Source organism: Accipiter gentilis, chromosome 20 (genome assembly GCF_929443795.1).
Source record: "Accipiter gentilis chromosome 20, bAccGen1.1, whole genome shotgun sequence".
NCBI lineage: Eukaryota > Metazoa > Chordata > Aves > Accipitriformes > Accipitridae > Astur > Astur gentilis.
The window spans coordinates 26,325,964-26,352,854 of record NC_064899.1 but is presented as its reverse complement, the minus strand read 5'-3'; the positions used below and the strand labels follow the sequence as shown (position 1 = coordinate 26,352,854).

Here is a 26,891-nt window from a genome sequence, read left to right as displayed (position 1 = left end):
AGGTTAAACAACGAGAATGCAGCATTGCAAATTCATACTGATGACATTTCAAAAGACAGGTGCTATTTAACTCTCAGATGACAGAAGTACAGTTACGCTCCTTTATTATACTCTAGTACAACATGTTGGTTTAGCATTTTAATTTTAAAGCCACTTATTATGGCAGGCCACCTTAGAAGCACACCATATCCAAATGGCTTTTCTACAGAAAATCCAATCTCAAAACAGAAAAGAGATTGTATTTCTGATTATGTTTATTTCCTAAGCAAGGAGGAAATTACTCTGAAACCTGACCAGGTTCTCAGCTATTTTCCAGAGACCGGGATCACAAATGTTCAGAAACTAGGCAGACGTGAATAGCATCAACTCTTCATTTAACAAAGGACAAGAATTTTATTTCACCTCCTGTAATTTTTACTCTTAGGATTCTCTTCTTCTGGTTCATGTTTTTCTGGAACATTTGGACCGCTATCAAGAAGCATCAACTCTACTTTGAGATTCATGCAGGCTTTCTAGAAAGCTCCAAAATGAAACAAGACTTTAAGCCTACACTTGGATAGGAAAAGTTAGGTACCTTACCTCCCCCAGCGTCGAAGCTTGGGATGCCATGAAGGATAACATAGTGCAGGAAAAGAGGGGTTGCATTCATTTTCACAGATCCAGATAGAAGGCCACTTAAGAATTGCACGTATCTAAAGATACAAAGGTTATCTGAATTAGATAAAACCAGTAATGCAACTGTATCAGGGAAATACATTCTTTACACAATATTTCTAGGCCGTGGGTACTGAATAATATCGTGACATTAAACACGACTCTGAAAGAATAATCTTCACAAAACAGCATGAAAAGACACTTTAATTTACCGCTTTATTAAATCCATGGCTGTGACGTGGCTATTGTTGTCGTCTTCCTTTTAGTTATTTACGTCACTGCTCTAATTAAGAAAGAAACTAGCAGATACAGTAAAGTCGATCATTTTGGTATATATTTCTAGTTCCAGCTGAAGGTCTCAGTTGGCTTTCACAGCAGCATGACGTGGGTTGCACTCCATCTACAGTGAAGCGCACTTCATTAAAACAAGAGCAAGAAGTGCCCTTGGTCAGAAATCTTAGCGTTAAGGCCAATGCAGGCAAATAACATCTTCATAACGAGAAGTGATCTCATTCAGTACCAAACAGAGGAAAACTAACAAAGCAACGTGAAAATCATTGTATTTCTGCTATTTAATACCCAGTTTGGTCACAAGCTCATGAGCAAGTACATGCAGGTGAACATCACCGCAGTGTGCATTACACAAATTCTTCCTATCTTCTTAAATAACCAAGGGAAATCGGTCTCCTTTAATTTCTCTACTGGCTTTGAGTCCCTTTTTCTTCCATGCCCATGACATGACCTTCATTGAACTGCACTCTAAGGAATGTACAGGAAAAAGAATATCGCCTCCTTTTCCCCCTTTACACACAGATCAAATTAACTGATCCCTTGCTGCACGCTGCCAGTAACACCACAACTAAAGACATCCTGCCCAACAACGACAGCTTTACTACCCCAGAACGGGGCTTGTGGTGGTTTAAAATCGGTTTCATTTTATAGACAGCTAGTAAAGCTCACTTTACTTTGAAACGTTAAGAAAAACAACTTTGCTTTTTGGTTTCCTCCTTCAGTCTTTCTGAAAATACTTGGTACATCAAAAGCGCAAATTTACAAATTGTCACACATACATGACAAAGTATTTTGTCAGTGACCTCTCAGTCTGAACATTTCCTCTCTACCACTACCCATTTTTAATTATTCCAAAAATTTGACTGAATTTTTGAACACCTTTCTCAAGGCAGTGCATTTAAGATGCTTATAGGCAGTTGGCTTATTTTTGAAAAGCATGTTCAAAGATTTATCCCGAAGGTTTATTTGAAATTTCTAAATATGAAGGGTCTGTATCTGCGCTTCTTATTCAGGCAAACCTTCAACTGCTTATCTGAGAATAAGTAGTCCTTTTAAGTACTGTCAGAATGGATTCAGAATAAGAGATCTGGTCCATGGTTGCTCTTCTTGCCACTGTTATAGCATTCAACCAGCAGTGGGGAAAAGTTAAGTGATTATTCTCAGGACTGACCCACTTAATGGCCACAATATATTTTTTTCTGGACAAAACCTAGTGGAGAAAAAGTTTCAAAATACAAATAATGGGTATATTTTCAAATTTTATAATTTTGATATTTACCTAAATTATACCCGTTTATACATCAACTGGATTTTAACAAAGACATTGGTAATAAATTATCCAAGAATGGTTTCAGAGAAAAAGCACATTAAAAAGGTGATTCAGGCCGCTAACTGACCAAAACAGGATCAAAAAAGGAATATAGAATTGCCCACAAATATTACAGAGTTGATTCTCCTTTCTCTGCAATAGGATTAGTACCCACTGCCAGGCCAGGCAAAGGTAGGAAAGGAGAGGTTGAGGAGAACGGTTCTGGCGGATGGTTTGGAGAACCTCCTCTGTTCTCACGGCAAGTGACCCACTCCAAAGTACCTGTGCGCACCTGCGCCTGGAAGACCGTAAGGGCAGCTCAAGTTCAGTACTACTGAGCAAAGGTGCTAATTCCATCAGTCGGGAGGTAAACTGAGTCTCTCCGAGACTTCAAGACTTCCCCCCCCCAAGAAGAATTAAGCAAGTGTCCTTGAAGAGGGTAGGAAAGCTAGATACCACCATTTACACCTCTTTCATCTCTAGCTTTAGGGCTTGCATATAAGTTAGTAGCTACTGAAGCTTTCTGTCAACAGGGTTGTAAAAACTGCCCTGATGCACAACTCTGAGGCTGCTGTGAGGCAGCCGGTTCTCATGGAAATAAGCCTGCTGCATAAGGCTCCTTGACGGGAAGATTAACAACATCTATTTCCTTTTGCTCCTACGGTTCACATTTCTCTACCTTGTAGGCACCACTCTCAAATCCTTATTATTAAAATGCAATACACATACATGCAAGCATAAAAATGAAGGAAAAAATGAAAAGAGACCAGTAAACTTGTAGTTAGGAAAAGTTTAGTTCAAGTCTAAGGGAATGCTGTGTTACTATTTTTCAAATGGAAAAAGAGCTGTGCAGGTCACCAAATGGGTTCAAGAAGCAACAGAAAATTTTTACTTATTTAGAGATTAACAGAACCAAATGCCTTATGCTGGTTGTTACTACTTATTTTTCTAGTTTAATCACTAGCAAAGCCTTATCCTTTAAACAACTTCTAAAAAACCTACTGTATACACGCTGATTAAGACCAAAAATGAACAGTAATTACTAAATCAAATCCAGTTGATACTTTATGTTTCTAAAAGAAGATTCACCTATATCACAATTACCTGTCTGATGGATATCAATCTCTTTTGGTACTGAATCCTTCATTACCTCTGTCAAAATGAAGTAAATAGCGAACCCCAGAACTATTCACTTTCCAAACTGCTTACTTTGAGTCCTAACTCAACCTCATTCATGCAGACAGACTGAAAAGGTAAGACATCCAGATAGACAGAATGAATAACGCATACTTGCAAAATGCAAACATTTACGAGCATGGACATGGGGCAGATGCATAATCTAGAGATCCTCCAAACAAGTGGTAATAAGATCTTTATTGCACACTAATCAACACGCATTCCATACACATCATTTATGCCACAGAAAAATGAGTTTATTATTATCTTGGAGCAATCAAGAAATAGATTGTGACATCTCTTTTTGTTAACAAACAATGCAGTAAGAACACACGTAGATAACAGCACGGTACAAAAGGTCTTATCTGTTTCGGGCTATGTGCAGGAACTGAAGGAGAGATCTCATCAATCAAGGAATATCAAGATAAGATAAAGTGCTGACAGTTCAGGCATCATGGGAGGATCTTGTGGAAATAGCCTTCACATAGCAGGGGAGGGAGTAAGGGATGGGGGCAGAAGATAACGATGATATTCCTTATTGGTATGAATTAGAAACAAATTAAATACCTTCTTTGGGATGGCTGCATTAAAGCTGAAACTTTATCATCAAAGAATTTCTTCATAGCAAATCTGTCTAGAGCCTGATCAGCACTGTCAAAACAGAGACACAGATAACATGTTATTCCAGTTCAGGATTATCTTGGAAATTCAGCACGTTACTGCTTGAAATATGCCAAAATATTTGGAAGGAAAAAGAAGGAAAGGAAGGAAAAAGAAAAGAAAGCAGCACCTAACTCGCAACTCTGGCATTTACAGGTCAGACAAGAATGTTTTTTCCACTGACACCTTCTCATTCCACACCTCAAGGCAGTTTCCTTCTTGAGGCAAAGCACCTACTCCCTTATTCAATTAACTGGATTGCGTATTTCCAATGTGAATATGTTAAAGTCATAATGCAATAAACTTTAGCAATGCCAAGCAGCTCAGGCTGCAAAAGAAAGATACTTGCTGTAATTTCCTAAGAGTGCCACTGGGGAGTTCCCTCTGCGAAATACAAATTTATTCTGTTTTTAAAAAAGAAGCAGTAACATTATGGAGATGAAAACCACTGCCTAGCTCTGACCATAGTACAGTGCATGAGGCGCAAAGGATGCCAGCCTAGAGGATCATTTAAGCAGTCAAAAATTCATTCAGTCTTTGTTTCTTGTGACCTGAGCCACCAAGGGAGAGAACGTTTAAAATAAAAGCATCAATCTTTGAAAAAGAAATGTTTTGCATCAGACAACTACAAACTCTTCAAATGCACAATTAAGGAGCAACATTCAAAAAAATACATTTTCTTCCGTTCTCTACCCAGACTGGCTCTGATGCGGGTCTCCTGCATCTGTGCAGAGGAAGGCAAGAGGGTACAGAAAAAAGAAACAGAAGTGCCAAAAATCAGTAAGAATGCCGTTTATCACATATGCCGGATAACATGCTATGCTGATTCTGTTGTATCTACACCAGATAAAACCAATGTGTCTCTCAACAGCTATAGTTGACAGCGTTAATTAGCATCAGGACATAAAAAAAGCAGAAGTTTCAAAATAATTAGACTCTGGAATATCAAACTTTAAATTCCACATCTAGTTCAACCTAAATGAGTTCCGAGGAAAAAATATACATATGCATATCAGGCTAACAATGGAATTATACTTTTTCCAAAAAATAATCAGAAGTTACCGATTGTCTTGACAGGGTGCTGGATTGAGCTGTGAAGTCATGCCTTTTCTTCACAGATGTCAAAGATTACATAGTGTGTGCTTAGAATATGCTTGACCTAAAACCCCTCTTCTTTACCCAACCCATCATACATCTTCACCCACACTACCACCCAGAATTTAGGCAAGCCACTCATAACTGGCCAGACACTGCTAGTACTTCACCTGTTAAAACAGAGTTTACCAACTATTACAAAGAGCTCTGTTTGCCCTCATTAAATATGACGGCACATTATTCCTTCCGAAATGAGAAAATCAGATATTTATAACGTATAACCAAAAGGGGTTTGCATCATAAGGCTTTTTCACTAAGCCTAGATTTTTTGGCATTTGCACGCTGCGAATTAGGAACTTCATTTAGTGTGAACATCCTCAAAGTCTTCTGAGTACCATTTCTGACACAGCAGCTGGCACCCTCAGCAGCAGCACCTGCAGCAATTTCTGCTTCTGTGAGCTTGCCCTGTAGCATTTTGAAGAGTCTTGATAATGCTAGGGATATACAAATCCTAGGTAGGAAACTTCCCCAACCTCATTCTTACACAGAAAAGTTCAGGTTTGGATAGTAGCTGACAGACATCCAGAAATTTGAAGAAGGGCTTCCAAACTCACTCATCCCCTGCAACCTCACCGGAGGAATCCTGAATTTGTTTGGGGTAAAAGATGACACCTTTCATCACTGGGTTTTACAGTCATATCCAGGTGGTGTTCTGTTATGGCATTACTAAAATGTATTTATAGCCAGGTACCACCTTTAAGGATGACACTATATTGCAACACTGAGATCACAACACAGTACTGTACTAACCCCACTTGACAGATTTTGTCATTCACAATACTTGTCAACAAAATATTACAGAATTGTGGCAATCACTGCCCCAATTACTACTTGAAGATATAGGTATTTATTTTTTCAGCACATATTAGTGTGTATAATGCACTTAATTTCTTAGTCTACAATTACCTGTTGATCAGGCTTACAAGCGTGAACACAGATTCTTTTCTGAGATGCTGGTTTTACTGAAATCCATTAGTAATTTGCCATCAGCCTGTAGTGATTCAGGACTTCATCTGCTACAGTGTTGGATCAAATCTATTACTGACAGACTGGTGTGAATTCACAACCGGTTAAATTTCATTTAACCACGGCCTTTACAGGGCATTTTAATACATTTATCTATGTATATATAAGAGACCAAGGGAAAACAGTTTGATTAAAAAACAAACAAAAAAACCCCAAACAAAACACATTTCATCCTTTTGAGACCATTTATCCATTTTTATCTTTGTCGACATAAATTGTCAACTGTCATTTCATAATTTGAGCACTCTAAAAGAAACAATTAAAACCAAGTACTCAGACACCTATTGTTTGCACTGACTGCAAGATGAAAGTCTAGATTATTTCTTAAACTGCATTCTGCACTTTGATCAATGTCTAGGAATTCCCTATTCAAGTACTGATTCCAGATTCTAATAACTGTTTTCCTTAACTACTTTAGGAATACTATATTGATTCAAGAGAGGCAACTTGATGGATGTGGCAAATAGACGCGTTCAATAGAATAAAGATGGTATCATTATATAAAAATTGTTTCTTACACATTTCTTCATTCATCTCAAAAGACCCTTTAGAGAATTTTTCCGCAGAATCACTGAATATCTTGTATTAGAAGGCGCCTTGGGGTGTCACCTAGTGCAACCTCCTGCTGAAAGGAGGACCACAGGAAAACTCTGTCATGACGGCAGGCTGTTTTAAGAAGACATGCTCCAAGACTCTTTGAGAAGAAAACCTGACAACCCTTAACTGACAAACAGTAAGGTGGCAAACAGAACTACAATTAAAAGGCATCTTTTCCTGAGGTTTCCTTAATTGTAGAAAACACAATATGCATTATTCACAACTTACCTTGCAGAAACATTGGTGAAGTGCATGTATGATGATATGACTACGCCTATCCTTCCTTTTCCTCCCTGTATTAGGAAAAAGGGAATGATAACTTATTTATTACATTATTGGGAAGTATTTTGGGGCATTATTTTAAGACCCATATGAAACAAAACTTTTAAGACAGGAGATTCAGAGAGTCCTTTTGCTTATGCATCTCCTGTGTTGTTGGAATTGTGGTAATGATGGGCAGCAGCTTGTCTATCTATACAAGCTGGCTGACAAGTGACATAAAAACCACAAAGTAGGATTTCTACGTGCGTGCCTGTCAAGTCTTACTGAGAGGAAATTATTAAAACAAAATAATCTTGACCAGTAATAGAAACACTGTATCACCTATCCTAATTTTATATTACTTTTTCCAGAGATCTTTCAAGACAAGTCTAGACAATGTTGCAATTTTCTGGCATGAAATGCTATAAAATACCTATTTTGGAAAGCATATGAGTTTCTGACAGGTTTGGGCATTGTTACCTTCCCAGCACCTGAGATTTATAACAACTACTACTTATGACATAAATTCAGTACAATTTACTAAGCAGTAATTCTCACAGATTTCAAAACAATTTCAGTCTCTCAACTGATACAAGTTGCTGTGTCTATCTTCGTGGCTGGAAACTTTAAAGTCATCACCGAAAGGCAATAATCAACAATACGCGCTACCAATTTGTATATAAAATACCTAGGAATATTTTGCCCTCTCTTCTTTTCTCCCACGTATGGGCCATTCTCCTGGCTGCAGTCCTGCAACTAGTAAGAATTCAGTAGCGTTTCATACAATCGTGGCATTCTCCCTGCAAGCAATTCAGGACTCAGGACTACCCAACCTGACTTGAAGAGAAGTTTTGGTCCCGTTATCACCCTCATTCTGTTTAGAGTAACATCTGCCAGTAACACAGAGACAGATTTGCCTCGAGTGTCACCAGCACAGCTACCAACTCAGTTCTGAATTCATTTTATCTATTTAATTCAGGCTTTTCTTCATTTCTCTTCATCATGAGCAAGCAAGGAGAAGAAGTAACACTGCGCAATGGTAGCTTTGCTGTAAGGCACTGCAATGATGCCAGCAGTTAGAACCTATCAGAAATACCGAGGAGGTACTTAACACCCTCATTTCCTACAACCCTAAGGCAGTCTAAAGGGATGATCTGTGATATGTTGCCTATCCTTACTCTGCAACAAAATCCATGAATGTCACGAAACGTGAAAAGCTTCTAAAGAGTTTGCTACTGAGCTGGAAAAACCTCAAGCTTCTAAATACACTCACAGAAGTAGCACTGACCTTTGAAGAAAGTGAACTAACATCACTGCATGCTATACCCAGAGCAGAGGCCAGAACCTTAGTTATCATAAAAAAAGCAGTGTGTAACAAGAATGCAAGGTCAGTGGATTTAAGCCTACTTAAAGCAACTGAAGATTTGGCACCGTTTCCAAAATCGAAAACAGAGCAAACTTCTTTTTTTTATTTTTTAAAATAAGTAAGAATAAAGGACAAGGTTTTTTAAAAGGAATACAAACTGATAGACGACGTGTATGCACAAAGCTCACTTACTCTGCAATGGATCACCACCACGTGTTGAGGATCGTTGTTCAGCCATGACTCCATAGCCTTGCAGATGGTGCACACCTTATCGAGCGGCGGAGCATGGAGATCTGGCCACCCCACATCCATAATCTGCAATTAAATGAGTAACATTCACAAAAGACACTTTGATCCTAATACTGCATATTAAAATCTGTCTTCAAATAACTGTGAGGGTGCAGACTCTCTGCATTTTTTCCAACCCCAGATAATCATGTCATTCAAACGCCATGATGTAACTAAAATATGCTTACAGGTCTCTTAAGCAGAAGAAGGGCATTTGTTTGGGTTTTTTTTAAGATACTAAGTACTTTTATAAAAACAAACAAAACCCAAACAAACAAAAAACAAACTTCCCCCAAAACCCACCAACCACTCACAAGCGACAACATTTTTGATAATCTTGATTTCTTAAAGAATTTTCAATTAGAAATTCAGGTGTTTTATAGCAGTAAAATATTTAGGAGGTCAAAATTAGAACAAAGAATGTTAACTGGCCTGGTCCAGTATTTTGTGATTTGCAATTTATTTCCTTCATGTGCAACAGATGTGACGTCTCAAAACTTTGTTCATATTTTCTATTCAACTTTAGTCACTATATAATACTGTTTACTCAACCTATCATTATTGTACACATATAATATGTTAACCCTAACAAAAACAGTAACCATGAGCAACTTAAATCCTTCATGACCAATAAAGCATTCAAAAGGTCAAAATTAAGAGTTCTTCTAATATTTTCCTCAGGTAGCACATATCCCTGTAAATCTACTGCTACAAGTACACACCTGTGTTATACTGGCCTTAGAATACCTGCTGAAAAGTACCTGCATAGCATTTTTTACAACAAATACAACACTTGGTGAGGAGGAGCAAGAGACAGACATCAATAGCTCCCCTCCTTACGTCTCCATTGTGCAGAGAAGCAACTATGAGAAAACAGTACAAAAGGGAAGTCTATATCTGAACCGAGTTCTCTAGCTTGAGCTATCAGACTGTATGTTGCAGTATATAACCCCTAGTATCCTGTGACTGCACAGAGGAAGTATACTTGGAGTAAAATTTATGTCACTCAATAGGAATTTTTCAGTAGTCACGAGGGGCTTCAGGTCCTGTGTGCAAAGTCTAAGAAACAACAGGAACAGCTACGTAAAGCAGCCCTTACAGACACAAAACAGAACTTTGGAAAAAATAAAAAGGGATGCGTGTGGGGCTTTTTATCATCTTCCAAAAGTTCTTTTACTCCGTGTCTCAACGCTTGCATCACTTCAGGGCTTACCAGGCCATTTAAGTTGTATTTAGCACTAGAAAGAGAAGTATGTTATGGAAGACAACCAATACCTTTGGGTTAAGCTTGGCAAGGTCGTATCTCTTTTCAGAGAGGTTTAACACCTGTTCAGAAAGAAAGAAAAAAGTATCAACCACCAAGACTTCGTAATTTATGTACTAAATAGCTGTATGCGAAACACATGATAATTACAAGAAACAGAGTGGTAAGGCTTCAGGTTTGCCTGCTGCTTTACTAAACTAAATTAACATTTGAAGTCAGGTAGCACTAGCAAATGTATTTTAGGTATTCAGTTATCATACGATGAAACTAAAGATGAAACTAAAGGCACATTTTGAAAAAGGACAATTAAAATTCTGCTACATTTCATTTATTTCACATGGCTTTATTTTAGTCAGAGGTATACCGAGAGACCTGGGCATCATGCAAAATAACTGCACAGCATTAGAATTAACAAAGAAAAGCCTGGGAGGGTGGTACAGTCTTAAACATTTGAATTTGAGTGCCTGGCAAGAAAATATTAGTCTGCCAAAATTTCACAGGAAAGATGCGGCATAGCTATTTAACTATAACTTAGCCTGTGAGATCTTCCAACTCTTCTGCTAGCTCATTAGACAGTAAGTTATCATACACTTCATGCTTAATAAGGAACAGCTAAAGAGATAGACTGCTAAATGAACATCAGTAAAAATAAAAATAAAGCAATGTGTACAAGTATATTGGACTCTTTCATTAGGAAGTACTTTAAAACAGTATCAATAACAAAAAGCTGAAATATCAATACTCAACAACTGAAACAATGCCTCAGAGGCAGATTCTCTTTCATCGTGTGGCTATTTCACATCACAATCAGTTAAGTACAGATGACATTCATAATCATTTAAAAAGTCTCATTACACTGCCAGAATGGGATAAACGGGCCATAAATATGAAAAATAGTAAATATGGGGGGTAACTCCAATATACAGTTTACTACTACCCAAGGACAATTTAAGAACGCTTTTCTGAAGCATACCACCCCATTCGGCGTAACCAGCACTCTCAGCAGCAGTCTGAGCAAAGAAGCCAAGAACTGAACAGGCTACAGAAACTACATCATTTCACTTCCAGAGCTGGTGCCTGCTGCTCCCTGATGGGGTACTTAAATAAGTTGGATGTGCAACCCCATCATGGACACAGTGGAAGCAGGAAGGCACTATACTCTCTTTAGGAAAAAGTATGCTTTTTGAACAAGAAATTAATCCAGAGAATGAAGAAACCCCCAAATTAACAAGGGACCCCAGAAAATAGCTTCTATTTTAAGCTGCGTAAGATTCTGGAATTACACATCATATTGTCCATAAAGGGTATATGCAACTTATATTGACCTCAAACCCCAAAAGAAAGCATAAAACATCTTTATATGATGAGGAACATGGTCTTTAGTCCAATACATAGTTTGCAATTTAAACAGATTACTATTGAAGAGCTAAATGGCAATCAAAAATTCTTATGTGCACTGTCCATATTATTTTGGATCAGGATGATGTATCGACATTTTCAATTAAGACTATAGTTATTATCCTTCCAGAAACACCAACTGTAATTTAACAGGAATGAAACAAGAAGTGTCTTATACAAATGAAATGTCTGTAATTTTCTAGCAGTCTTAATATTTGCAAAACAATTTAGTAGACAGTTGTACTTCTCAGTACAGAATTCTTAAGATTAGTGTTAAGGCTGTGTTAAGAGATGAATTACCTAAAATTTTGCACAGAAAAAAAGTGCTATGTGGCAAGAACTTTATTTTATTCATCTTTCTTGTCGTATTTATATGTAAGATCAGTTTTAAATTCCTGTATGTCAGGATATGGCCCTGTTCGTGATGGGTATTTGTCACTGCTGGAGGAGACGCCAAACCGAAGACGCTGTTGTACCCAAGTCCCTGTCAAGCTCTAGAGTAGAGATCAAACTGAGATACTCCAGGAGTCCTATCAGTGCAGAACAGAGACCAGAAGGTACAGGAACCAACATTTCACATACAACAACAAAACAAACGGTCACAGAAGTCTTTGAAGAGAAGCACATGCTATAAATACATGATTAACTGCATCCTTTTTAGGCCCTTTTTGACGTATCCTAGGTCTACTTACTTATATTTTGGTATAAGAAAGAGGAACATTAGCCTTTAGTTCTATGAAACTTAAATGTTTTTGCCCTAAATTTTAGGACCTCATCTAAAGAATAAAAAATGAAGTAAGATAAAAGAAGTGGGGAAAAAGAAACCCTTCTTCCTTATACACATCAGAGAGGAAACATCCCCCTCCCCCTTCCCATATGCTTTTATCCTGAACTGGGAAGTTAACTCACACTATTAAGACAATATTAATTCTCCACCCAGCTGAATGCTCAGCAACACCATAGGAAAAAAAAAAAAAATAAGGAGAACGTTTAGCTGGAGAAGAGACCTTGATAAACGTACTAAAGGGTCTTAGATTTTGTCTGCTCCTTAATCAGATGACCAGAAATACAGAATCTAATGATAAAGAACAGAAACAAACAGCATGTAGCTGGCAGTTTTGGAAAGCAAAAGATGTACTGCGGTCACACAACACAAGGTACTGACTGGGGAACAATTCACCAGCCTACAGCCCGTTCCATTAAGGAGGAGAGACTGGGAGAGCAGGCAGGCAAAACCCTTCTACCAGGTGGGACCAAACTGAAAACAGTGGTAGCCTTGTGCTGCGTAAAGAGCAGGGAAAAGAGAAGGTGGCCAAACCATGACATAAACTAAAATTAACAAATAGTTCCAACTAGTAAAGCAACACCACCACACAAGCATTACCATATCATTTACATATGCAAGACCAAGAAAATGCACAGTAGTTACATGAGTCTAACCTAGTAACAAATACGTATATGCTAAGACTACAGTGTAAGCACCGAAATATTTTTTATAAATTGTAGCAGTGGCTTTGGAGTTTGTTTCACTTTTAAAAAAGAACTGACCATGAATTTAGCCAATCGTATTTACTGTCAGATTCTTAATGCGTGTGATATAAACGAGTTACTGTTCATCAGCTGCTCTGTATGCCCCTCCATAGATACCTCTCTAACTAATGAGCTGATTTAGAATAGTTTGCGCCCGAAAAAAACTCGATTACCTTTCAGTCACTGTGGATACAAAAATGTAACTGCAGCACACTAGTACAGGAGCTGACAGAAATAAGGTAGCTTGCTCGTTTTTCACTGCTGTAAATCAACATCAAGAGAACTGCTTTGACAACCATAAGTAACAATCACTGCAATAAAACTTGTTAGAGGCACTGCAAAACACATACATATTTCTCTGTTTTAAACACCAAAACATTCAGTTTTAGGAAATGAGCATAAGTATACAGACAAGCTTATAATGGATTTTTTTTTGGTTAAAAGCTCAAAATATCTGAACAATTGAGCATTACTCCTCTCCTACAAGCGCAACGCAAAGCAAACTTTTCAGTCAAAATAGCATGACGAATACATTACTGATAAAGTTAATCAAAATGGTAACATAATGGTGAATTTATTTTTGCAAACTGAATTTTTCAGTTGACACAGAAATTGTGTCCTTTAAACTGTTTTTGCTTTTCGACAGATGTCTGCATTGCGTGCATTTTGAAAGTAGTGGTGTAAAACAGCATTCACTTGGAATCAGGCCTTTGAATCTTGCAATAACATACGCATTCCTTTGTAAGCAAGAGAATTGGCGGGGGGAGAATAAAAGGATGCTTTGTCCTATCCTTTAAATCTCTTTACTATGAAAGGTTTAGGTTTTCAAATAAAACATTTGTCACAGAAAGAACCTGTCAATGAAAATACTCTGCAGGAAAGCAAACATATCAATGCATTACTGTTTCTTGGCCACTTTAAAAACTATTTTCTAACAAATGCATTATGGAATATTTTCTCTCTCTCATTTCTTTCTTTTCTCTGTCTAATCCAGAGATTCTTAATTCATGATTAATATAAAACGATAACTTAAGGATGAGAGGGAACAGCCTCAAGTTGCACCAGGGGAGGTTTAGATTGGGTATTAGAAAAATTTCATCACTAAAAGGGTTGTCAAGCATTGGAACAGGCTGCCCAGGGCAGTGGTTGAGTCACCATCCCTGGAGGTATTTAAAAGATGTGTAGACTTGGTGCGTAGGGACACGGTATAGTGTTGGACTTGGCAGTGCTAGGTTTACAGTTGGACTGGATGATCTTAAAGGTCTCTTCCAAGCTAAATGAGTCTGATTCTATTCTGTGATTGAAAAAGTCTTTTGCTATTTTTGACATAAAAGCTTGGTTGTTATAACAGCCAATTTCTAAAGGCTATCAGCATTTAAAGAACAGGCTTTTACAGCTACAGGAATTTTGACACATCACTGGATTCTTTTGGAGTAACATCATCTTGAATTTTTCAACATAATGTGATTTCCCTCTTGCTGATCAAAGCCACACACATACAAACAGAATAAATTGATGAAAGTACTACACGGACACTACAAAAATTCAGTTTTGAAGTTTTTCTCTGTTGGAGACTGTTGGACTTTGTTGGAGTCACGTTTCTTTAGGAACCAAAGCCTTCTGGGAAGCTTTGGTTTTTTAGGACAACAAAGCAGACGAAAATTTACTATAAAGTATGAACAGGCTTCCTTCTCTCCATAAAAGACTCTGGTCCTTAGACTCTCAAAGTATAAACCTCTGCTGTTAGAGCAAATGAGTTTAACTTGTGATTTTTTGTTCACGGTCTTCACAACAGACTCAAACAGGCAGCAATGCACTCACCCAATTCCTTGGGTGTGTCATTCTGCTTCCCTGTCCTCACTATCAACTGTAGTGGCAACAGTTTAACATATGTAAAAATCTGGAGGGAGAACAGCTAGGTAAGAAATGCTAAATGCTGATTTGTAGTATATGTTCTGCTAGCTCAGACCCTGACCCAATGAAAGAGTAAAACTGTTCTCATTAACTTCAGCAGAGCTGCTCACTTGCATACCTTTATTTGGAGGGTTTGGTTGGTTGGTTTTTTGTTGGTTTGTTGGGGTTTTTTTTGTTGGTTTTTTTTTTTTGCTGCTATACATATGCCTCTTGAGCAGACTGAAGGGGGTCTTTGAAACATGAGAAACAAATGATAGTTTAAAAATGGGATCTGGCTCTACGACCTGGCTGTGTTTGCCAGGTTACGTTGCAAATTTGCAGAAACATACTTGGAGCAGACAGCATCAAACTTTCTTTTGACCAAGCCACCCGATTTCCAAAGCACTCATTAGAATACAAACAAATAAACAGAACAAAACTAAAACAAAACAAAACAAAAAAAAAATAAATCCAAACTTTGCAAGAGAAACTGACTGCAATCCCACTTTGAGAGAGGGCACCCTAAACAAGACTTCCCATATGTCAGATTTTTGTAATACAAACAGGTATTTAGTGAGATTTAACTGGACTGAGACTACAAGCTTATTTCACAAATACCAAAAGACTGCTGTCACATGGGAAAGGCCACTGAGAACAGGTGAATGTGAATCAGTAAAGCTTTACATACAGGTCACCTTCAAACTATTGCTACCTTGTGCCTTACAAGCTACCAGCACCTGATGGAAGGGAAGCCAAGGGCAAGAAGGTGGCATGCGGAGGACATCAAACCACATTACAAGTATTACAAGGGCATCTTGAGGACAATAGCTGGTTCATAATGCATCTATGACACCTTGATTTGTGAAAGAAAGACAATCTATTTAAATCACTAGGTGAAATCTCTCCAGAAACTCATGTCCACTGTGAGTCAAGTTCATAGCCCTGAAGCTGTGGATTTGATTCTGAGAGTTTACACTAAAAGTTAACTAACTAAACTAACTAGTTTAGCTAACTAAAAAGACAGTAGAAGAAAAAAGTAAATAAAATACTGGCCCTGTTTGAAACTCGCCTTCATGGAACAAGCTGAGACAATACATGCCATAGGATTTAGATGCACTAGCCCGAAAACAGCACAGGACATTAGCAGTTTGGGTCATCATTTAAAAAAAGAAAAACTTCTGCACACGGAGCTTATTATAGATTTGCTTACAACTGAATTTCCTACAGAAAACTAAACAGCAGGAAAAAAAATGCATCTAAATCAAGTTAATGAGAACGAGCTGGACAGAATACAAAACCAGCAACCCTACTTTTATATGTTGTTTCACAATATATAGTAGAGACAGCCAAGACATGATGGTGAGAGACCATCAGATACCCAACTGAGGACCCAGATGTACCTAGCTGCTAGAAAAAACGAACACAGTCCACATTGCAGCGTGCGTATCTTTTAAAAGCATGCTTTGGACAATGAAAACAGTCAGTGCAATTATTCTACAGCGTTTGACTATGTGCTATCACAACAGAGACTGCAGTGCCACCAGCAGAAAAGTGCTTTTAATACCTGTCCTTGCCTAACAGCTTAAACCACTACTGAAAATCTTGCTCTTGCTTGCAAAGCTGTAAAGGTGGACCAAAGCTCAGATGAGTGACTTTTAGTTTATAACGGTATACATGGACCTACAAGTGGTCTTCCTGCAGGACAGAAGATGATGTATCACAAAAGACTGATCCTACACATACCAAGTAATTATCTCCATGTTTGGATTTGAGCATTCGGGTTACATCTTGTAGATTGTGGAGGTACGTTTCCTCAGAACAGCTAGCAGGGAAGGATACAGCGATGATCCGCTCTGTGATGTAAGTGAGGTCAAGTTCATAGCCTTCCTCCATAATGTGATCAAAGTCTGCACTTCTGTGAAGAAATCAGATGTGGCAGTTCAGAGGAAAGCGGCTGAGAACAAGCATAGCATACTAACGAGAAGAAATTGCAACTTGGATTCATACAGTCTAGCATCTGATGTTTCCAATATTTTCATTACAATTACAACTTATTAAATTCCTACAGAGCTCAAATTAATCAGTTCAATACACAAATGGAGTTAGCCAAACATCAGAGTTCTTCACATTAAAACTGTAGTGAAAAAAAATCTCTGCAACCAATAATGTAGAAAAGCAATAAAATTAATACAAGCAACTTTGACAAACACTAGTGCAACAAATTTGGGAGTTAAATAGAAAACATATAGGTACTTATGTCCACACAAATCTCTTTTTCTGTAGAATTCTGCAAATGCTTTACAAATTGGTAGATTCACCAGTGATCTGTAAAACACTGCAGGTGCATACCATCTTGAAATCTGCTCTGAGTAGCACTGGTGTGAATCCAAAACCAGTCCCCAAACTGCAGCAGACACCAATGTCATGCAATTAATCTCACAGGTTAGTCTACAGATACTGTTTACTCTACCTTCTCCTCCTTTTCCAGGCTGAGGACACAACCAGGCACCTTACCTTGTCCTTCTTAATAGGATAATCAGAAGATTACAGTCCTTAAGTTAAAAGTAAGCTCATTAAATATCCCCAGTTATTTTCTCAGACAGGGACTGTAAAAATGGTCCTTGCATAGCAGGACATGTCTTGCAGAAGACTGAACTCACAGAAATCACAACCACAAGTAACAAAACTAAACCCACCACAGCAGTATGTGACACTGCTACACAAAATATTGAAGAAATCCTTACCGTGATCCTTTGTCACAAGTGAAAGAGGAGTTCTTCAAGGCACTACTGGAATTCTAGAACAAAGAAAGCAGAGCAGTCAATCCAGTACCTTCCTTGTCGCCACTGATGTCACTATTCCTGCCTTTTTTCCTAATTTATTATATCCACACTATGGAAAACTATACCAACAGTAGGATAAGAGAGGATCATCGCCTTATGTTTTGACTGCAAACACTGTGGTTATGGCCAGGTTATGTCAAGCTCTTCATACAGACTCACTACTACCTCTTCCAACTCACTGCTGCCAGAGAAGGGCTGGCTGTCTTTTGTGCTCTTCTTGGTAACTGCATTAAGATTAGAGAAAACATTCAATGGACTTCTGAGAAGATAGAGATTGAATTTCTGGATAAACCTGCAAAAGTAAGTTCCTCTCGAGTGATTCTCTTATAACAATATTGAAAAATGTACTCAATTTATTCCAGTATCAGTCCTGGGAGTTTGAATAGAAGCCTGAGCTGCAATGGTTTTGCTTTACAAGAATTTAGTGTGTGTCTTTCGTAGTTCCATTTGTTCAGTAACAGTAACTATGCATTAAAAATGTCACAATGTTCTCCCCATGAATCTTAGTAACAGAATTTTTCTCACCTAATTTTAGCTGTCTCAGAACTAAGCTCCAGTGTGATACTCACCCAGGCTCTCTGTACATAATGAGAGAAACAGGGACATCTAGAGGGGCAGTATCCCTTCTTTCCAGGATGGGTTTTTAGAAAAAGACAGCTATTGCTATACTAACATTAAATAAAAAGAAATAAAAATATTTACTTTACATTTAGATATATCTTGTTATACAGAAAATCAGAAGTTCAATTAGTATCAGGTATCAGTAACTCCATGAGAGAAGGAGTATTCACTCATCTTTCTGCCCTGAATTTATACTTACTATACAGAAAAATGCACAGAAGAGCTTATTAAGATGAAGGGTAAGAGCTGGAAAGCTGATAAACCCTATCTATTTTGGCTACACACATGACAAATATTCCCAAAGCAAATAAATTGTGATTGAATGGAAGAAGCCTTAGAACTTTCCATACAGTGACACTGTGTAACAAAACCTGGGAACAGCTAGGACGCATACAAGCATATGCAAGTGGCACATTTCCTTCCAAAATTTCTGGAAACAAGCTGTTTTGGCAAATATTAAAGCACACCTGATGGCGTAAGGTGCAGCTCACCTAAGTGTTTGGTCCCAGTTCCACTAGTTCCTGTCTTTGCTTAGACAACAAAAAAACGAGGAAATTTTATGGTATTTTCAGCTTCTTTTTACCGAGTACTTTCTTAGGATTTTAAAGGCTGTAGGTAATACACCATGGGTGCCAAAACAAGTAAATAACTAATAACTGAAATTCAAGACAAAGCTTTTAGCATGTTTTGTTTTGATTTTATAAGTGGAAAGCAATTTGCAGAACATGCCTCTCCCTCCACTTCCTCAGTCTCCGTTGGTCACACAAATGTATCCACTGCTTAAGGAGTACTTCCACCAGTTTTTACCAATTTTGTGACTAGACCTCCATGTAACCTGAATAATCAGTCACTTAGTGGCTTTCTCTGGTAAGAAAATAAGTGATAAAATAATTCTCTATTGCACGCTATTGTAGCATATAAATTAGCCTATAACCTAGTAGCATGCAGCATGTAAGTATATGAACAATAACATAATGCAAACCACTAGCAGAAAAAAACCTCTGTCAGTGAGATCTATTTTTACTACATGCGTGCCGTGTCACCTACTGAAATGCACAGTACTATAACCCTTTCCTGCTCTGTGTACAAAAATGGATAATCCTGACAACTTCCATAATTCAACAGCTGGTACAACTTAAACTATCAGTGCTGTTTGAAAAGAAATTTTCCTCAAGTATCTATAATAAAGTTTAAAACTCTAGCTGATTGGTTGCATGTATAAAAATATATCAGTTTTAAAGGACTTTTCTTCTGAAATTTCACCTGGGTATCACATTTCATTGCATGGTCTCAAAAAGCTGCAACACTTCAGTCTGTCATTATGGATACGCTTTTATACAAATTCTGGACAGCTCCCAAAATCAACAGACCCCCTAACTATCTTCAACAGATACTTTGATTCAGATCACGAAACTTCCCATTGCCTATCTATGGTGCAACAAACTACTAAACTTTACCTAACCCTTCGTAAGGTCAAGATCACCTTGTACATTATATGTTGACTACAGTCGATGTGTTGGCAAACGGACAGTCTAGGACATACCTCTGGTTTTCTGCAAGTCCTCTAGATTAGTCACTTCCCCCTCTCTTCCATGCCTTGCTTACTTGTAGCTAGCAATGCATTCTTTTTTCCTCAGTTTCTCTTCTTACTATTTGTTTTGTTTACTAATTATCAATGACTACACCACTAACTTTTCCCCTCACCGCTAAAATATTTAGGAAAATCCAACAAAGATGTAACACGTGACTTACTACAGAGGCAAAATGGTTACTGAAAAAGCTTTTAATGGTTTGATGAAACACATACCATATACACGCACACCCCTAGAACATATTCTCAAACACGTGAAGAAGCTGTTAACAGCATTTCTCACATCAGGCAATCTGTAAACGTGAGCCATATCTTACCATGCTTCTGACTGAATTTGGGTTTAATAGTCAACTAAAATCAATCTTGAACTTCTGTGACTACCTCTCTTCTTCTCCCCTCCCCCCCATTTCTGCATGGTTTCAGGGTCATTTCACTAATAGGAAGGTATTCTTCTTCACTCTGGACCAAGTCACACACACCTACCAGCAGAATACAAGTTTCGCCAAGCACAGGACTCAATGGCACAGGGCAGACTATCCATAAAGGCAAATCATCTCCATCCAAGTAAAAAAAAACCAACACTATTTTCTGCCTTGCTGCACAGCGGAGGGATAATGGCAAAACATTTGGCCAATCTTCCAAGATCGCAAATTCTACCTGGCATCTCCCAGGATGGACAGTTACACAGAAAATTTTGCAAAACTAGGTAAGATTTTCATTTTCTGTCAACCAACAGCAGTAAAGATGAAGGGGAACAAAAAATAATGGCTCAAAATAGGCTGTTTAACCACACCTGGCTAAAAATTTAGAGTTGTAACTCGGATCCAGTGGAACTAGCACTTAATTTGTTCCCAGTAGGACAGACCGCCCTGAGGCTATTCTTCCTTGAACTTCTCCCCAAAATTCTTGTTCACCTGCTTCCCTGGGACTGCCTGGCACTGCAGACAGTACAAGCAGTCATTTGCGAAGCAATGTTTTGAACAAACACCTCCCATTTACCTATTCGTTCAGTTTTAAGGAATTTTTATACCCTGAACAAACAGATCAATCCCAAACAAGAACACATAAAAGTTATCCCTCTGTAAACAAGTGCAAAGACCCTTTTGGTCAGGCAAGTTTAGCTGCAGTTGTTGTACAAAAGCCAGTAGGGGGAAGCAATTGCTTCTCCAAAGCCAACTGTCTTCTCGCCAGCCACAGAATGTTATTAACAAGCAAATTCATTGCATTCGAGGTACTGCGCGATTGCCCTTTTCCAGCAAAAACTCAAGCCGTGCAACTCTTTCCTTTGACATCCTCCTTACTGCTTCTTTTACCATCCTGGGCTCCTGGGTCTAGTCCTGGGCACATTGCAGAGCTTGCTAACCCAACTTTCCCAAAACTGCAGTCCTCTGATGAGACCAGCCCAGAGTCTAGAACAGCCTAGGTGGGATACAGGAGCTAAGAAACAAGCCCATGTTTGATTCTACATCATTTTCACCAGGTCACAACAGTCACTAGAAGCTAAGTTTCCCAGCGCAGCCTGCTGTCAATGGAAGTATAAGTGGGCAAGACAGCAATAAAAGCACAGCTTGGAAAAAAACAGGCTTTTGAGATCAGTCCTGTTTATTCACCTTCCTCTGACTCCGAAGTGCGTGAACCTGCTCTGGATTACCTGCTCTGCCTCAAATAGCAAGCTTGTGCTGTCCCAGGCAGAAGGCTGCATCTCATACCTTTACAATCTCCCTTCCAGTCTCTCCACAGCTTCAGAGTAAAAACACGATGCGGGTACAGTACAGGCCATCTCACGCAGTGTGGCACTGAGGTGGCTTCTGCACTAGTCCAGAAACAGAAGGAATAAGAAATATTCTCTCTGCTAAGCCTGCATCCCCTCGCCTATGATGAAAGAAAGGCTGCTTCTCAAGGAAAGAAATGGGGACAATCAAATAAAAAATAATGCCTAAAAAAAGAAGAAAAAAAAAAGAAAAAAACAACCCCAAAATAAATCATATCTGTAAAAAATCATGTCTCTCAGCAAGATGATCATTGTCAACCTTTCCAAGAACTAAGTAAGGGAACTTGGGTTACGACTAGTAGGCTTACACACTTCATAGGCTGAAGTCCTCTGTAGTAGAGCTTCAGAGACCAGAAAGATCACGGAAAGGACAAAGGGTGAAGGGAGATCAATTTTGCCCCAGATAAATTAATTTGTGTTTTGTCAGTACACCGATTTACTATCTTTTATATGACAACTCTGGGATAAAAAGTAATCAAAACCCTAGTATGTAAACTGCTAGTTTCCAATACCAAATTAAAACACCACATGTGGGCCACACATGGGCTTAGAAATACCAGGTGGGATAACGACTTTTGAGACTAGAGTCGAAGGCAGGCTAAGGAAGCCAAATGAAAAATCATTCAGTAGCCTTTCCCAAAGCCCTGTTCTTGACGCTGAACTATAATATAATAGTACAATATCTGCTTAAAAGTGATCTCAGCAGAATATAAGAACTACTGGTTTCAAGGACCAGGTTGTTTTAAACAGCCGAGACAGCTGTACATCAACTAGATGCTCCTCCAAGGAACAGCACTACTGAAAACTCATGGCTCCAGGATCTGACGTGCATTCAGACAGCTCATCGATTTCTCTCCTGGGCTTCTTGAATGGAAGCATTAACAAGTGTAAGGATCAAGGAGTAGAAACTACAACAACCTGAAATGTAAATTAATGAATAATCTGTGACTTAAAGGTATCAGGACATGTTTTGAGAGAATGAGATGGATCTATTTGGGATATAAACATTTTATTTGTGCCTATTTTTAATGTTGATATAAGCATCAGAAAATTTGATTAGCTAATCTGTCATAAAATTGCAGTTTACAAGCTTTTAATTCGCTTATGAAACTTTCTTCCACACGATCGTTCACCATTCAAACAGTCACAAATAAGAATAAGAATAGAGAGACTGATCAGCGGGAGACCTGAATGCATTTTAACCAAATTTGTGACGGTATTTTCATTCCTCAAGCCACCGACAGGAATCAGAAGAAATTCTCTAACCCACTCTAACGCACAGTGTAACAGTTCTATACGCTCCGGGGTACTGCAGGAAAGACAGGACAATGAACTACACTGATCGTTGGACTGCTCCACCATGATAATTCCTACTGACACAGTAGTTGCTTTTAGAAGCTACAATGAAACACATGTTTGGATGTCTTGGATGAGAACCAAAATTTGCATAATCTTTTGGCCTCTGGCTTTAGAATAATTCCTAATGTGGAAAACAAAGATTCAGGCCTTGTGAATACAAATGTCTCTATGTTACTGTGTATCGAATCCTGCAGTAAATACTAAAAAATTAATTAAAAATAAACTTTTTTTTGGAGTTGAGTGTCTGCAGAAGAGATTTATCGCTATTTCTACTGCAAACAGCTATTTGTTTGGCTGTACATTTTTTGTTCTGTATACTGTGTGCCACAAAAATAATCATCTGTTCCCCTGTGTAGTGTGACAGCAAGAGTCCAGACAGATGTACCCCTTGCAAGTAGCAGTGTCTGCAGAAGTGAGAAATCCCAGCTTGCTGTCTCCCTGCCAAAAACTACCCCAACTCTTAGCTGCTGGCAAAGCTGCTCCCACGATTCTTCCCTGTAACACTTCAACCAAGACAGGCCAGGCTCCTCTTAACAAGTTAACTGGAGGGCTTTGTAATCCAGCTCATCTTTTTCAAGTTTGTGGGGCACTTGGATACGGAGTTCCATCTATCGGTCTGCCAGGGCAACAAGGAACTAACCAGGGCAGGAGGATGATCTTCCAACTCACTTAGATTCAGAAAAGCAGCCCTGCTCACAGCCTGAAAGTTCCTGGTGCAGCTGCGTCTTCTATCCATGCTTTTCTTTTAAAAAATTGAAATTCATAACAGAGAGATGGCACATAGCGAATCTTTGCTACTAAGCGCTCTTTAGGAGAGAATACTGAATGCACGTAAAGTCCATATTCAAGTGAGAATGAGGCACAGGTGATGTTTTACTTCATATACAATTTTGCAGGTATACATATTCACTTTTGGAAAACCGTAGTATTTCTGAAGCCTTAGTTCTACAAAGTCCCAAGACGAGGAGTTGACGACGAGCTTTGCGAGGCTAGCGCCTAGCCCTAACCAGTGCCGCGGATCGCTGCCTCTCGCACACGCAGCGCAGGAGCACACCTGCCTGGGCGAGTTAGTAGAGTCGTGCCAACACTCCAATGACTGTGTTCCACCGCAAACCTATGGGGAAACGTACTATGTCCGTATTTAAGTATTGCCATGTTCAGTGTTAGCCAAGGAGTTTACCTCAATGACTAAAAGAATAGATGTGCTCCAGCTCTGGTTATGGCATAGTTTCATAATTACTCCAGAGCTTTGGAACAGCTTCCTGAATGAATACTACCCACGGGCAAAGAAATTAAGCACAACAGACACAGTAGAGCATAAAGGCTTCTGCATTAATTCGCACCTACCACGTTAGGAGGCTCTGTGGAAGTCCTGTACAGCATGACTCAGTAGCACTTAAGGCAAAGCTCCTGTATGTATGTGCTCTGCTTCCTACCTCTGTAAAAAGATAGTGATGTCCACAGCGGAAAGAAAAAATGTGGTAGCAGAGGGAAAGCCTTCAGAAGCAGATCTACCTAGTTAAGAGAGATCAAAACTGAAGCAAACTTTCAGCACAAATTTAGCACCCTGTTAACTAACAGAAAGTTATGTACACGCAATTCTTGGATAGAAAGTGACAGAATCATTTCTGCCAACCTTTAGCTGAAACAAGATGCCTTATTTATTTGTTTTTAATACTTTAATATTAAGAATAAAATAAGATTCCAGTCCATATGGGCATGGGGAAGCCCTCCACATGTAAGAAAATGCACTTCTGACTTCCTGAGTAAGAAAGCGTTATCTGTGCCTCAGAGCTATCCCAAATGTTAGAATTAAGCTAACAAAACTTTGGTTCTGACACTACCTGGAATTCAAGCCAAACTCTCTTTGTTGATGTTTACACAGTTTTCCTATAAAGCAGTAAGGGCCGACGCTAGGAATATTCCATTAGCAATCACGTTGCTAGGAAAAAGCAAGAGCTTTTCTTTCCTGGACCAGATGCCACGGAACAAGATGCAAAGGAGAGAGAGGAAGGGAGAAGAAATCTCAGAGCCAAAAAAGGGTCAGGCAGGTTAAAGCAGTCTCTTCCAATTTAGTTAATAAACCAAAAGGAGACCAAGCGCAGCACAAATTTAGAAGGGAGAGAAGGCAGGAAGACAAGGAACGCGCCTCCTGTGAGCACTCCCCAGACGGGATGTGTGCTGCAGTCACGGGTCACGGATCCAGAGCTGCAAAACCTCACCCAGGCTTGCAGCTTTATACCTCCTCTCTTTTCCAAACAGGAATAGGTGTTCCTACCACTGTGTTTTAGTTGGGAACTTTCTTCTATTTCCCAACGAGCCCCTGCCCCTCATCCACGTCACCCTTTGCTCCTGGAGTATACCAGTCCGTGAAAAGTAACTCCCCAACATTTCAGGAAACTTGCTAATGGTCAAATAACAACCAACGCAAAATATAATGGGATGAAAGACACAGCTGAAAAAGCATTGCTTGCCATTAAGGCTGCTTTCAAAATGGCTGTGCACAAGCTACCACATGTAGAGAAAAAAAACCCAAAACATATGACCTTGGCGTGTGTAATAAGCAACCAGTACAAACAGAAAACCCTCTAAGTATTCAGATGTAACACAATGCAGCTAAAAACTTCCAACTAACAATAGAAAATTATCTGCAATTATTTTCCTCACAACGTAGCTCATTATTTTGCTTCACATTTGTTACACTAAAAGCAGCTGTCAAAACCAATTATTCACGTGCAGATAACTAAGAAGTTTGCTCTATTCCGATTTTTTTTTTTATTTTAGTTAATTTGTCTAGTTAAGGAAGAGTGAAGGGAGAAACAACCTTGTCACTAGACATTTGAGCTGGTTTCAGTATCAAATGTATTCTAGCAACTTAGAAATAATTATAATTTTACCGGAACAGCATGGATAATAGCAGAGATCCAATCACAGAGATGGCCTTGGTTGCACAAAAACATTTATCACCACCCCAAGTAAACAAACTACACTGCTAATACAAATGCAGCCTCTGTGAAGGTCTCCTACCTATACGGGCAGTCAAGGATCGGCATTCTTCATGCCATGCACGGAGCGGCACCAGCAGAAGCCTGCAGCACTGAACCACGGATGGCATCGCAAAACAAACGCAACGGGCACAAGACTAACACTGTGAAATAGATGCTGATTTCTTGCAGTAGAGAGCTGCTCTTGAATTCAGCAATGAATCAGTGAAGACCATACACATCTTGCAAGACCCTCCCTCCACCCCTTTTTAAACGTTAACTTCATCTTTACAGCGGTGAATCAAATACCCGTCTGCATCACAGTTGGCTACTAACAGATAGTTAACTATAGGCATCTCCCATGATTTATTTAGAAAATGAAGAAACTTGGCATCTCTGATAAAAGGCAACTGCAAAGGACCTCAAAAAGTGTGGTGTTCTTTGTCTTACTGATTTCACAGAAATTATGCTAGAAGTATACTCGTAAGTACTATCAGTATTGAAATGTGCAATACTTCCCATTTGCAGAAATTTCTACACCACTTAGAAGACTGGGTTCTACTGTACTTCAATAAATGTATTTAATACTACCTGTACTAGTAGTACTACAGCAGCAGCAACAATGAAGGGTTGGGAAAGGGCATTTCATTTGTTTTGTAAATAACATGGCACAGTTGCTTGAACAAATAAAGGCTAAAAGATCAATTGCATGTTGACCACAATACAAGAATTAATATTCTTGCTGCTGAAAAAACCCAAAACCCTCTTGAATTTCTGAACTCCTTTGAATACAATCAGTCTATGAAGATTTTAATATTTCTCTTCACTTCTCCCCTGCTTGATTTAGAAACAAG

The 26,891-nt window shown here is 38.8% G+C and overlaps 1 protein-coding gene across 8 annotated transcripts in view; it reads right to left on the bottom strand.

Annotated features, from left to right (window-relative positions):
* Positions 1–26,891, bottom strand: part of TNS3 (tensin 3) — a 234,011-nt gene that overhangs the window by 99,272 nt on the left and 107,848 nt on the right. For all 8 annotated transcript variants that reach the window (XM_049823713.1, XM_049823714.1, XM_049823715.1 and 5 more), the window contains 7 exons: positions 17,613–17,665; positions 16,612–16,783; positions 10,059–10,109; positions 8,688–8,810; positions 7,097–7,161; positions 3,998–4,081; positions 580–692 (listed from right to left, as the gene is read on the bottom strand). In XM_049823713.1, coding sequence (XP_049679670.1) covers positions 580–692; positions 3,998–4,081; positions 7,097–7,161; positions 8,688–8,810; positions 10,059–10,109; positions 16,612–16,783; positions 17,613–17,665 — 661 coding nt within the window. The remainder of the gene's footprint in view (positions 1–579; positions 693–3,997; positions 4,082–7,096; positions 7,162–8,687; positions 8,811–10,058; positions 10,110–16,611; positions 16,784–17,612; positions 17,666–26,891) is intronic.